Raw genomic sequence first — 14,682 nt, 5'->3', positions numbered from 1 at the left:
TTCACTCCATTTGTGAGATGGAGATATTAAGACAGCATTGAGAAAATGGAAATAAATATACTTTGTATTATCACTGACACTGAAATATTGGTAATTAGAAAAAGGATAGCTCTAATTATACCATTAAGATAAACCATTCCATTAGGGAAATGTAAGGAAAAAATCATGTAGAAAAACTTGAACATTTAAAGACAAGACTTTCAAAAATAATGATGGGGTTTTCAGAAATGCCTAAGTAAAGACATAAGTCCTACTGGATTTGAAAGAAAAGGGAACTTATTTGTAAAGTTAAACACTTAGAGACCTGATTTTCAAAAGTGTTCAATACTTAGCAACTCCCATTTTTTTTTAAATCTTGGTGTTACAGCTGTCTGCAAAGATGAGATGCAGAACTTGCACAATCATTTGATATTTAAATAGGACTTCTGGGAAACAAAACTCTATTATTCAGAATGCCACAACAGAATTAAAAAACACTTACAGTACTATTATTTTTCTGACAACTTTCAGATCTGAATACTAGAAGTCTAAGAATGAAGCAGAAAAATTAGAGGCTGAAAAGGACTGTCAGATCATCTGTTCAAACCCTTTCAAAACCTGGGTTTTCTCCACAGCACATTTTTAGTTATTTCTTTGGTTTCAAGTATGGCTCCTAGTTTTTCCATGTACTTCCCTTGTTATACCGACACACCACTATTAGATTTACACAGGAATACTATTAAACATACGGCAAGTGCCTTACAGCCTTTAAACATCTGCCACATTTGAATAGCAAATGTGAACTATACTTCCTTTTCTTTTTAATTTCTTTTAACCTTCATCATGGCATCTGGTGACATTTTGTTCTTTGCCCATCATAAGAAAAGGTTTGTAGTTTCTAGCCATCACAAGCACGGGAAATGAGTCACCAAACACATTTTATATTGTATGAATTAGTTTGCACTTAATGAACAATCTACTAACTACCAATGCTTGTTCAACTTTATCTACATCTATTAGGTGTGTTCCACCTACAACCAGACCCAATATAACTTGCCAATCCTTACCATGGTGATACTTTTACCTCCCATTAAAAATTAAGATGCTGTCCATGGACAAATAGAATTTTACAAAGCTATCTATATCTGCATGTTTTTTCTCTCAGAGGTTGGCAAATTGCTTGTTGAAGCAATCCACAGCAATTTTGATGAAGTCACACAGGATGTGAGGGGGAAAAATGTTTGGGATAAATGTTCATCTGTTTCTGCATCTTCCTTGCTATTAGCTGAACTGAGCCCTAAGTGAGCAAGTGTAGGGATAACATATTAATGTATTAAAAATGTGATTCCCCCAAATGGAAGTGACTCCCCATAATTTGTTCCCCACAACTTAAAGTGTTTAGATTTATTAGGATTCTTCTTCTTATTATTATTATTTGTTAAGATTGTTAAATGTTTAGATTGATGATTATTATTGCCCCTTTAGAATATAATATATTAGGTCATGTAACTTAGAACTGTTAAAAATATAATCCTAACTGTTAAGAATATAATCCTATGTAACCAGAAACAGCCCCCCCCCCCGTGCTCCAGGGCATGCTCAAGCTTGTGCAAGGGGCTGCTTGAAATTGACATTGCAGAGATACATTGTAACAATGCATTGTCAAGCCACTAAATCTGCTATGGGAGCCAAGCCCTGTAATTGTCTAAGGGCATTGTTAACTTTACTTAGCAGTCAGAGAATGTTTTAAGCAATACCACCCAGAAACTTTCTGTAACTACAACTTTTATTATTATACAAAATACTGTATGAATGTATGAGAGAGTGCTTGGATGATGAATGAATGGCTCTGAGAGGTGCCAGCCTGAGAATACAGCAACAAAGGGCTGAAGAAGGCGTCAGGTGCCAGTGCAACCAAAAGGTGTCAAGTGGAGAAACTGGAGGTCCACCCGATGAGATCACTGATGAGCACCTGGCAGCCACCCTGGAGACATCAGCATGATACAGCAATTTCCATAGACTGGCATAGGAAGAAATTCCTATAAGAACTGGACTAAAAAACTATGGAATCAGAGTCCAAGGTTCTGCTGCCAGCCTACCAGGAGCTTCAGATGCGCATCTGATCAGGACTTCGCTCCCCACTACCATCACTTGTGTACAGAGTACCTGGCCAGTATCCTGTCACAAGCAACTTCCAGGCTGGTAACTATACACAGAACTTGAATGAATGGATGTATGAATGAATGGTTTATATATATATATATATATACAAGTGTATAAGGGTTAAGTAGTGTTAGGAATAAGTAGTTAAACAACGTTGTTTGCTTCTATCTTTTCTTTATTTTTTATTATTATCTTTACAATAAATGTGGCTTTTTGCCTTATCCCCCTCATAAGATCCTGCTTGCTTTTATTTGGTACAACACAAGGACAGAGTAATCAGCTTTTTCTCTCAATCACCTGGCTAAGAATATAGAAAATGATGATTTATCTGTAAGGATTGGCAGGATTCAATGTTATTTAAAATTTTATTGTTCATATTATTTATTTAAAGCTTTCCCCCCCAATTTTAAATTCCACAGTTGTGCAAAACTTTTAAGCATACTGCCATGTTTTTATCTGTTTTTACAATTCACTGCTCTTGGTATTAATCCCATAAATTAAAAGTCAAAAAATAAACAGAGGCCCGTCAATAAATATATTTTATCTCATCTCATCTCAATACTCCCTATTCCTCATCAACCTTAAAGGAAAAAAAGCTAAAATAAAATGAATTTTGTTTAATCAATAATTATTTAAAAATATATGAATTGTCAAATCGTTAAAAACTGTTTTAATTAGCTCACGTTATTAACTTGGCACAATTCATACTTCAGTTACAGTGGCCCAAGTTTCAGACCGCAAGTTAGCAAACAGAGCGAATCTGTTAATAAGCAAGACACTTTATATGTTTGTTACTGCAATTAAGAACTTTGGAACAGAGACTAATTTACACCAGCTACTTCATTTCAAAAGTATAAGGCAAGTCATAGCATCCTCATCCAGGCAGGATATTGTGTACTAATGGCTCAGTGAATGTTTCTGAAGTTCTGCTGGAGATACATTTTGCACATCCCCGTCAACAAGAGAACTGTACAGTTATGTAATTTCAAAGGCCATTTGAGTGAAAAACTTCTGAGCAGTGGAGGGTTACATTCTGGAAAATAAAGACAATAACCGCTTTAATTTGTAACTATACACCAACTGCTATTTGTAACTATACACCAACCAAATGCTATTTTAGGATCAAATCAGAAAACGCCAAGTTGTTAAAAATGTTCATGAAGTTGATGTAGATATATGCAATACTGTAATGTGGTATATTGTTTTCACTTAAGAGCAATCTCTAGTTCACACCATAGTATCTACAGTACTAAAGAAGTGGTACCTACAATAAGATGTGGCATTGAGTTTCATAGCTATGCTACACTGTTTTTTGCTGAGCGCATGATTGAAGCTCAGAAACATGAGGACTAATTTTGGAAAAAAGGACTGACTGAATCTAATCCTAATAACATAAGACTATTTATGAGCAAGTTCTTTTTTTATTAAGCTGATCTATGAAAACTTGAGAAATCACTATCTGGAGTCCTATCATGTCTCATTATAACCTTGCTCTTTATTTTTCCCCTAAATTAAAAGGTTTCATTTATCATACAAGTTCTTGAGCTTGTGTGTATACATGAAGGAATCACTTGTTCAATGTGGCCCCAGAGTGGGGGCAGAGTAGAGTGTCAAACCAGCACCTTTATCCTCCTAATTTAAGCATAACTAATTTATAAACTTAAGTTCTAATTTTATCTAGGAAGATCTTTTTTCCTCCACTTGCCAGATTATTATTTAACCATTATTTATGGGAGTATCTGCAGTAGTTTCCCTGACTGACAGCTCTTTCCTATATTCTCATTCTGGGGATGACCAAGTATATTCCCAAATTGGTCCTCGGCCACCAAATCAGTATCTTCAGATGGAAGATAATCTCCACATTATCACTGCAAAAATCTGAAGTGTGCCTATGAGATCTGAAGAGCTATTTAAAGGAAGGAAATGTGTTAGTTCTACCATTTGATGACAGCATTCATCAAGCACATACCCACCCAGGCTAAATGGTGTAACTGAATTCCAGAAGCAAGCTCCAATTGCTCTTTCTTAGCTTGTCCAGAGACATACAGAAATCCTCACAGTCCTCCACAATTAAGCACACATCTAGACATCCTATTTTATGCTTTCTTCCTGTCACTGAATATCAAGCACAAAATAAATAGAAATTGGGTACAGCAAGTTAGTATTATCCATAGTGACCTTGGTACCAATTAAGATAAGGACCTCATCACACATGTTGAGTACACTGATAGAAAGATACCTGGGTGCACTTTCAACTTGTTTTTTGTTAGCATAATACATTAGTAAAAGTACTGTACTATATTTTGTGCCAGTAAGAAACTCTTAAGGATGTAAGACTTCCCTACAGTATATCAGTAATTTACTAATTGGGGCACCCTGCTTTAAAAGAACTCAATAGTCATAAAAATGTAGGGCTGTAAAGAATCTCAAAAGGTTGACCAGTTCAGTGCACGCCACTGTGTTGAGGCACAGTTAAATACACCTAGCCCATCCCTAATAGATGTTTGTCTAACCTGTTCTTAAAACCATCCAATAATAGGGATTCCACTACCGCCTGAGGTAACCCATATTTGTATTTAACTGTCTAGTAAAAAAGCTTTTCCTAATATCTAATTGAAATCTTTCTTGCTACAAAAATAAAAATGTTTTTTTCTTCTTCAAACCATGAGATTGGAGTGCAGGTGCTAGCTTCCCACTGAAAAGGGGGGGAGGAGGGAGAGGGGGAGCTGCAGCGCACAGATATGCTGCCTGGAGGCTTCCCCCGCTGCTTCCATTGCCCAGAATCACAGCCAATGGGAGCAGTGGGAGGTGGTGCCTGGAAGCAGTGCCTATGAGCAGTGCGGGGGGGGGGGGGCAAAGCCTAGGAGAAGGGCTTGTGAGTGGTGGGTGTATGTGTACAAAGCCTGGTAAGTGCCCCCGTCAAGATCCCGTACTCTCAGCCCACTCCTGGACCCTCCCCCAGCCAGATACCCTACCCCTAGCTTGCTCTGGCACCCTCCCTTGCTCCTGCACTCCCCCTCCTTGCCAGACACCCCATTTCCAGTGTGCTCTTGCACCCTCCCTCTTGGCCAGACCTCACACCCTCACTTCACCCCCCCCTCCTGCACGCCCATCCATATCCTACTCCCTGACATCCCCCTCCCAGACACTGAACCCCTCATTTCTGACCCCACCCCAGAGCCTAGGGGAGCCCACAAAATGTACTAACCCAGGAACCTCAGTCGTCCCTTCCCCCTCATGGGGGGGAGGGGGGAAGAAGCACCAGGGCAGTGAGGTGCCTCAGTTAGGGGCCACATCAGTAAGGGTTGAGGTTTGTTTTTGGGGGGCTGTCTCTCACATGTGTGGTCCCCAACTGATTTTTCAGTGGCCTCCCCGACCCAAAAAAGGTTCCTCACCCCTGCCATAAATAAAGACAACATTGAAAACTTTTGCTTTGGACATAAATTAATATTTTTACTTTCTTTAAAACAAAGGTTGGTAAAATAACATGATAAAGTTAAAGCACTTAATCTGTTAAATTATTCTGAATTTAATTAATAATATTTCCTTTCTTACTGGTTATATACGTCCCCTTACATTATAGGCTCAAGTAGCCAAATGTGAATAATTTAGTATTTAAAGTATTTAGAGATAAGTGAAGGTATTTTGTCATCATGGTTGATGGTCCATTGAGAAAGGTTTGCATTGAGCAGGAGAGGCCATGGGCCAAAAAGTTTGATAACCACTGCCCTAGACTGAAATCCCAGAATCTGAGGCTTTCTGGCATAGGGGATAGGAGCATTCACCCACATTTGTTCATAACAGGGGATGTGAACAACTAGTCAACACACTAGTCACTCTCCACCTCTTGCTGACTCTACCAGAAAGAGGCAGGACGGGGAGGGTGGGGGAAGGAGGAGTGCTTCAAAGCAGTAGCGCCACATGGAGCCCAGGTTCTGCCATTCTGAAACACCAATATAAATTAACTGGCTAATCAAATAGTCAATGGTTGATAAGGGCACCTCCACCTTTTCAAAGAGCAGGTCCTGAATAGTTTATTGGGACACAAAAGGGAAGCCTGACATCTGGAGCCATGGACTACTTCTTATGACCATCCCATTAGCCATAACTTTGATCATGGGCTGAACAGAGGGCTGCCTGGAGGGTTGTCAGAGATCAGCCCGCCCTCTTCATCCAAAGGCAAGAACTCTGTCCAAGAATCCTGGGGGAGTCATCGCTGAATAGGTGTTAAAAGGCATATCGACGGACTACGGCCTGATGATTAGAGATGTGAAGCTGGAGGTCACCTATGGAGAAGATTTTGGTCCCAACAGGTCCAGGTTTTCTACAGCTCTGTTTTTAGGGGAAAGGGACTTGGAAGTCCTGCTTCTCACTCTGCTTTGCAGCAACCACCAATAATGAAGCCAATTGTGGATAAATATGAAAATATTCATCGCCCTTAAAGCACAAAATACCCACGCTCGTTCTGCTTAGCGGTTGAGGCAGGAAGGCTGGGGTCTGCAATAACTTCCTCTTCATGTCCAAGACTGCCTTGATAAGTGGCAGGGCAATGCAGGAGGGACTTGAGGATGACACAATAGTCATCATAGCATCAACCTTGTTTAAAACCTCTCCCACACTGAGGTCGAGGTTTTGTGCCATTTTACACAGCAGAACCCTAGAGTCCTCCAGGGCTTGGGTGACAGTGGACTCCACAAGCACCTCATCAGGAGAGGAGGCGGTGGCAGCAGCTATGCTCTCCCATCTCCTCCGGCTGGGGAGGTGGGCCAGAAGATGCTGCCAGGATGCATTGTGTTGAGGTGGGTACCAATGCTGATGTCAGTCCCCACAATGGGGCCAGTGGTGCCATCTGTTGAAGAGGTGGTGCCGAGGTGGACAGAGTTGGTGTAGGCACCAAATTTGGTGTCAGTTCCATGGTCATTGCCATGAAATGAGTTGATGGGGGAGGTACCAATGAAGGTGTTGGAACAGAAGCTTGGAAAGTTGATGGATCTGGCACTGAAAGTATAGACGGGACCGTTGTGGGCATTGGTGTCAACACCGGCACCAAAAGTGCCAGTGCCGGTAACAATATAGGAGGCATCTGGTGGTTCAGCAGAATGAATGAGGCAGACATCACCAATTTGGATTGAGATTTCAGGCTCCTGCCCTGGGTTTGGTGAAAAGCCCATTGGGTCCAGAAGGCCAGTGAGCTGGGTTCAGCCACTGAGGTGACCAGTGTTCTAGACGGGATCTACTCTGCTGCCTGGAGGAAGCGTGATGGCTCCTACTCTGGCTACTCTCAAAGGCTACGTCTAGACTACAGCCCTTTTTCGTAAAAGGGATGTAAATTAGACGTATTGCAATTGCTAATGAAGCGGGGATTTAAATCTCCCGCACTTCATTAGCATAAAAATGGCTGCCGCTTTTTTTCAGCACGGAGCTTTGCCGGAAAAAAAGCGCCAGCCTAGACGCTGATCTTGTGGAAAATAAAGCCTTTTCCGAAAGATCCCTTATCCCTCTATGAAATTAAGTAGTAGTGCCACTCTACATGGGGTATTTTCTGTGAGGATGTCCACCACTGGATCAGACTCCTCTTGGACCTCCTCTGCCTGCACCCCCAAGTTGGCAGGTCTTTGTGGAACTTGGTATCCATAGACAGAAGTGGCGGGGTAGGATCAGCCAAGATCTCATCAGGCAAGGAGGACAATGACTCCTTGACTTCCCCCCGCCCAGCTATTCCTCTGCCAGCTGTCCATGGGGTACAGCAGAAGGGACATCCTGACTGGCTACCAACAGCATAGTGCCCTCACCTTCCAGAGGAGATCTCACCAAATCCTTAATGCAGAAATGGGCCAACTCCGAAGTGGGAGCTATCAGAAGATGGGTAGCTGAGGGGGCACTTCCTGTGCATGATGTCACCAACACCGACCAACAGCGGCAGGCCCAAGGCACACAGAACGGCCACAGAGGTTGCAGTTGCCATTGGGATGGCCAAGTTTGTCTACAGCGAGAATGGTGCCAAGATCTGGACCATTATGCAGATGTCCTAGAATGCACCAACTCCTCTTCCAAGTCCGAAGAATAATTGAACACCAACCATGGTGGTGTCAGTGATCTATGCAATTTCTGGTGCTGGGTCATGGTCACAGGTTTCCCCACGTGCACTGGGCCCAGTGCCAATGGGAGCATCATTTGTGTTGTAGTGACTGCAGGAGGTAACCAGTCCAGATGCTCTAATTGATACGGTGCCGTGGGGACACTGTAAGGCAGTACCAGGGGCCCAGACTGAAAACTCACCCCTTGTGCTGCCAGAGCCATTAAGTGTTGTGGTTTTGGAGCTCCTGGTGCCACGGAGGTAGGCATGGGTGCTGGCTGCAGTCCCCACAAGTGTCCCCATGCTGGTAACATCACCGGTGTCAGCTCTGACTGCTGGGCCCAAGTGGGTGCTCAGCACTGACTGGAGCACCTCAGACTGCGACAGGATTGATGCCTGGGGTTCAGGATATGCCTGCTGAAATGGTGCCGAGGTCTCCGTGCGTGGTGACGAGGTCAACTTGATGAGCTCCCGTGCTGCATCAAATGTCTTGGGGGTCGACGGTTGCTGGAGTTCTTTGATTACCACCTCCGCACCAGACCCTCCCTCTGCATTGGGCTTCACCAGTGCCTTGCCAGTACCGGGGCCCCATGGTACATCTTCAAAGCCGAGTGTCCCTCCTTAGGGCACACTTTGTGGTTGTGCCTCTCCGGAGGCCTCCCGCTGTGATCTCTCTCTCTCTTTGGCACCAGGGACAGTGAGCGGGGCCTTGAGGATTTTGAAGAGGCAGCAGCCAGTCTGGTCAGTGCCGTCAAGGTCTCCCACACTGAGGTCAGTGCATTTTGCACCGATGGTGCCCACTCCGGTGCCAGCGGTTGCAAAGCAGTCTCCACGAGAATATGCTTGAGTCTAGAGTCATTTTCACAGTTTGTCCTTGGCTTGAAACTCTTGCAAATGTGGCAATTGTCTGTACAATGGCCCTTGCCCAGACACTTAACTCTTGCCTAATGTGGGCTGCCGCAGGGCATGGGCTTCAAGCACTTCACACACAACTTGAACCCCTGCGGCCTGGGAGAGGCTAAAGGGAGCAGAAACTCCCTTTTCTTATTTAAACTAACAACTAACTGACTGAAAAGATTCAGGAGGTAGCCAAGTTAGTCTGTACAGGAAAAACTTTAAAAAAAACAATAAATAGTCTAATAGCACTTTAAACACTAACAAAACATGTAGATGGTATCATGAGCTTTTATGGGCACAACCCACTTCTTCAGATGAATTTGTTTTTGTTTTTTTAACTAAATGACTTGAAAGACTAAAGAACAACTATGTACATGAACTAAGGATAGGGACTAACAATATAGTCAGCGCTCTAGCTACCATCACAGGTGGGAAGAAGGAGCTGAGGGGGTGGAGGGTCAGCAGGGCTATATATGCACGGATATAGAGGAGACACTAAGGGGCTCCCCGGCTAGCCTAATGGATACTACTAAGGGAAAAAAGCTCTGGAATCCTTGCACGCAGCGCACACACACCTCATTGGAATGGACATGAGCAAGCACTAGAAGAACAACCTGGATTTGCCCCAGCCAAGGAATGTATACCCCTCCACCTCCAGTGTGCACAGCCGGGCAGCGGCCACGGACAGATACTTCTCACCTGGCCCCAAGCTCAAGTCACTCTCCCGGGGGAAATCCACATACTGAACTTCTCATGTCCAGCCCCACCTCAGAGCAATGATTTAAATGAAGTAAAACAAAGACCGAGTTAAGTACTTGAGCCACGCTGGGTAAATCTTCTAGTTGTTTAATAATTTGTCCCAGTATTTTTACAGGTACAGAAGCTAGGCTGTTGGGCTCCCTAAGTTCCATAAGAATATATGCTTAGCGAAACATTTATGGTTCCAATGAGAGAACAAGGCAGGGACGGGGGAGGGAAGAAGACGATACATAAAAAAAGAAAAAGCAGCAAACACTACCGAGAAGCTCTTCTGAATAAAAAAATGGAAATACTAGTAACTATCTGGAATGGGAAAATAATGGAAGTTAAACATGCAGTTCACAATATAGCAATGTGAAAAATGCAATTTACAGACTGAAAAGACTAGTGTTTTGTTTAAAAAAATAAAGGAAAGGTTACTGATTAGTCCATCAGTTTACTTTTGTTCTGAATCAAAGACTTTTTTTTTTGGCTTGTCAGAATCAGAAATCACTCATGAGAGACTGCACATTCAAGAAACAAAGCTCAAATAAATCGTGGTAACTCTACTTACCCACTGGACTGGTACCAGCTCCATTTGGTACTGTAAGATCTGCCGTACCCAACATGCCACCTAACAATTAACAAAATCAAAGAAAAAGCTGATCAGTTTTCATGCAGATAACGTACCCTATCGTAGTAAAACATTTCACTACAATAAGCAGCAGCACAAGAGGAGATGGGAGAAGTGGCTGCTCTAGGCTGCTGACCACCTTGGTCAATAGATGGTGCTACACCCTGCCCCCCTGTCCACAAAGATCAAGAACTGGTTTGCTGTACCAGCAACAGGAAGTGAAGAATAAATCCCAATGGCTGAGGAGGAGCTGCCATTTATCCTAGAAGCTCACTGCCACTGCACCTGAGAAGAGATGTATTGTACTGGTAGACCCTTCTCAGTAAAGAGAGGTATCTATCTGCTGGTCTGACATGAAGTCCCAAGAGATGGGGGCTGCCTGCCTGAAACCCTCATCTGAGAGGTTATGGAAAGATTGCAGATGCTTATCCATCCATCCAATTACTACTCTATGTGGGCACTAACGATACAGCCAGGTCTGACCCTGAGCAGATCAGACAACAAGGCTCCAGGAGTGAGGGAGCAGGAGTCAAGGGCAGTGTTCCCTCTAAGATTTTCCATCCATGAGCAGAGTGAGTTTTGTCGTGGAGACCTATACTGAGGTCTTCTGCGTTTGCTGGGATGTGTGTCACCATGGCACATATGATACTAACAAACATCATAGGAGATATATTGCTCTGACCCAGACTGAAGCTGCCGTAGCAGCTGCCACCTGCCATATGGTGCTGACCCTGCTAAGGCCGCTGGAACAGCTGCCACCTGCCAAACAGCCCACAGCTCGAGCCCTGCAGAAGGGCTGAAGCTAGAACCAGGGCTTCGTGGTGGCTGCCCAATTGCTCCTGGGACAAGGCAACCATCCGCCATGTGGCCCCACCTCAGAGTAGCTGAGCAGCCACTGTGGGGACCTACTTAGGAGGTTGGCAGGCCTCAAATTCTTGGTGTGCACCTGCGCAGCCATGCACCTTAGAGGGAACACTGGTTAAGGGTGCAAGGTGTGTTCTCATCCATCCTCCTGGTTGAGGGTTGGGGCCAGGCAGGATGGCACAGATCCTGGTGTTGAACGCATGGCTGCATAGCTTCAAGAGGACTTTGGCTTCTTCGACCAGGGAATTCTATTCTAGAAAGAAGGTCTGCTAGGAAGAGATGGGGTTCCCCCAATCAATAGAGAGAAAAGCGTAACTGGGCACTGACTTGTCAACTTAGCAAGGAGGACTTTAAACTAGGTTCAGCGGGGACAAGTGATAAAATCCCACAGGTAGGCATAAAAATTGGTGACTGAGTGAGGAGAGGGACATGGAAAATTACAATAGGGGACAACAAAAGGAAATCGGTAGCAGAATCTGATGAACATTTCACAGGTCTGTACACAAATGCAAGTAGTATGGAGAAGAAACAGGAAGAATTTGAAGTGTTAGTACATAAGCTAAATTCTGATTAAATTGGCATCAAAGAGACTTTGTGGGATAAATTTAATGACTGGAATATTTGGCTTAGATTGTTCAGAAAAGACAAGCTGGGAAAAAGGGAGGATGGGTTGCATTATACATAAAGGATATGGATACATTCAGTTGTTCTGAGGTCCAGAAGGACCCGGGAGGGAGACCAGTTGAGAATCTCGGGGGGGGGGGGGGGAGAACTTTTAAAAAAAGAGGTGATGTCATGGTAGGAGCTCTACTCTGAGCCACTAAATCAAGAAGAGGAGGTGGACTAGATATTTCCATGACTATTCACAGAATTATCCAAAAACCAAGATATTGTAATAATGGGGGACTTGAGCTATCCAGCCATCTGTTGGAAAAGTAATACAGCAAAAGGTAAAATTTCCCATAAGTTTTTGGAATGTACCCGGACAAATTTTTGTTCCAGAAAGTGGAAGAAATAATCAGGCAGGTGGACAAGCATTTTAGACTGGATTCTGACGAAGTGATAGGAATTGGTAGCAAATCTGAAGGTCACAGGCAATTGGATGAGAATGATCATGAAATTGTTTAGCACAATATGATGAGAAAGGTTCCTAATGCTTAACTTGAATCTAACTACAAAGGTTTAGGCTTCCAAGGATATTGGAGTCCCTGTCATTGGAAGTTTTTAAAAACAAGGTGGAGAAAGACCTGTCAGGGATAGACCAGATTTACTTGGTCCTCCCACAGCACAGAGGGCTAGACTTGATGACTTTTCAAGGTCCCTTCCAGCCCTACATTTCTATGATTTTGTCCATATAAGAAATCACAGCTACATCACATCATATAAAACTAGCAGAACTATGTAAGCTTTATTGAAATTAAAGGTGTGGGGGGGGGGGGGGAGAAAATTAGCACAACTGAAGCCTTACCTGCATTGCCAGCACTTGGCGGTCTCTGAGGGGCTCCAGGAGATACATTTCGATGCAATGTGGCCTGAGGTGGGGAGAGCATAGTCGTGTCTGTTAATGATGAACTGGCTGCCAGTGATGGGGATACAAGGGAACTCCCTGGGTTACTGTAGTTTAAAGTATTTGGATTGGACACTGGAACCGTAACTGACATTGAAAAGTTCTGGGGAGGCAAGCCAGGCTGAAAACAAAAATAAGAATATATTAATATTACACAGTAATGTTTGTCAAGGCTATAATACTAAGATAAAGTCAGATTAATTATGCTAGTTTAGTAATTTTGTATCACTCTAAAAATGCACACTTATAAAACATCCATTCTGAAGTGACTGGTATTGTGAGCTACAGTACTTTAGTTAATGATACATTTCAATAAGGTCATTTATCAATGTCGGATATATTGACAGCTGCAATTTGTAAACAGACTAGAGATACTTTATTGATATTGATCTACTAACTTAAGTCAGAGTATGCCATTTAACATTTGATTCCTGATACCAGAAAGGCAGTTGACGAGCTATACATTTTACTAATCAATAAATTTGTTGCATCCTCAAAATGTAAGAATATAAATAAACATGCACATTATAAAACAAAGCAGTCACAAGACAAGAGAGAAAAGTTAGTAATTTTTTCTGACAACCTTGACATTGAAATTAAAGCATTACTGTTCTCTATTCTAGGTCTGGAATGCACTTGTAAAAAGAACCAAGTTCTTTTTACAGACAAAACAATTCTGAAGTCAAGCAGATGTATTCCAAAACCGATTTGCTGTTTTTTGATCTGTGTATGGGTTGCAAAGTAATACATTCTGTAGTTATTCAGAACTATTTATCTTAATATTAATAAATTTCTGTAAGTTAGTGATATGTTGCAGTGCTAATTATTTGAATACAGCAATTTTGATCAATTAATCAATAAAGACTATTCAAATATATAAATATTTAATACCTCTCATGCTTTAGCAATTCAAGGGTGATAAAAAATTTTCAAGTAAAAAAGAATGTAATTGTGTAAACACATCTGCCTTGTCTCTAATAAACACATTTTGTCTGATTTTTCCCCCTCAATACAAATGTTCACACCACCAAAATTGCAGTCAACATTTCAGTACCATTTGACAGACATTAGAACCTTGAAAATCTGCATTAATGAACAGGAAGCCCAATACACGTTAAGGAAATTTTTGATTGAATACATTAATTCAAGACACAGTATATCACCACCAAATGTATTGTAGTCATTCATTACCTAAAGTTTAACTTTTGTTTATAATACTTCATAACACCTACTGAATGTATTGCACACTACATTTTCTGAAAGTAAAAGTAACAAATAACGCCTTAATACAATATCTATATCAAAGTAATTGTGAGATAGGGAGAAAGATCACCATTTAGATACAGTTTGCAGCACAATAATTCATCTCCAATGAAGAAAATGCACTTCTGTTAAGAAGACATCCTTCATATGTAAACATACATCCAATCAGCTGTATTATTGATATTGCATTTTACATGAAGACCACTTCAAAAAACAGTTTAATATCTATGATAATTGATTTTTTTCACTAAATTTTTTAACACTCTACCTTCAAGGAGTACAAGGTAGCACTTTCAACAACTCAAAAAATGTAAAAAAGACAATTTATAGTAATATCCTTGTATGTGTTTAGAGTTTACATAGAAGCACCCAGAGATAGCAACTTTTATTGCTACCATAAAGACCCACATTTCATGCTGCCAGCCCCTTTAGGGTGTAGACTTTTAGCTATGACCAACTACTACAGGCTGTATGTCTTTCCACTCTTGTGATAGTCAGGAC

General features: G+C 42.1%; 1 protein-coding gene across 7 annotated transcripts in view; it reads right to left on the bottom strand.

Moving 5' to 3' along the window:
• MEF2A (myocyte enhancer factor 2A) overlaps positions 1-14,682 on the bottom strand; it is a 181,004-nt gene that overhangs the window by 33,620 nt on the left and 132,702 nt on the right. For all 7 annotated transcript variants that reach the window (XM_075896958.2, XM_075896956.2, XM_075896957.2 and 4 more), the window contains 2 exons: positions 12,820-13,039; positions 10,428-10,487 (listed from right to left, as the gene is read on the bottom strand). In XM_075896958.2, coding sequence (XP_075753073.1) covers positions 10,428-10,487; positions 12,820-13,039 — 280 coding nt within the window. The remainder of the gene's footprint in view (positions 1-10,427; positions 10,488-12,819; positions 13,040-14,682) is intronic.

The sequence above is a fragment of the Pelodiscus sinensis genome, chromosome 14 (assembly GCF_052426305.1).
Source record: "Pelodiscus sinensis isolate ZL-2025 chromosome 14, ASM5242630v1, whole genome shotgun sequence".
NCBI lineage: Eukaryota > Metazoa > Chordata > Testudines > Trionychidae > Pelodiscus > Pelodiscus sinensis.
This window is presented reverse-complemented; position numbering and strand designations above follow the sequence as displayed.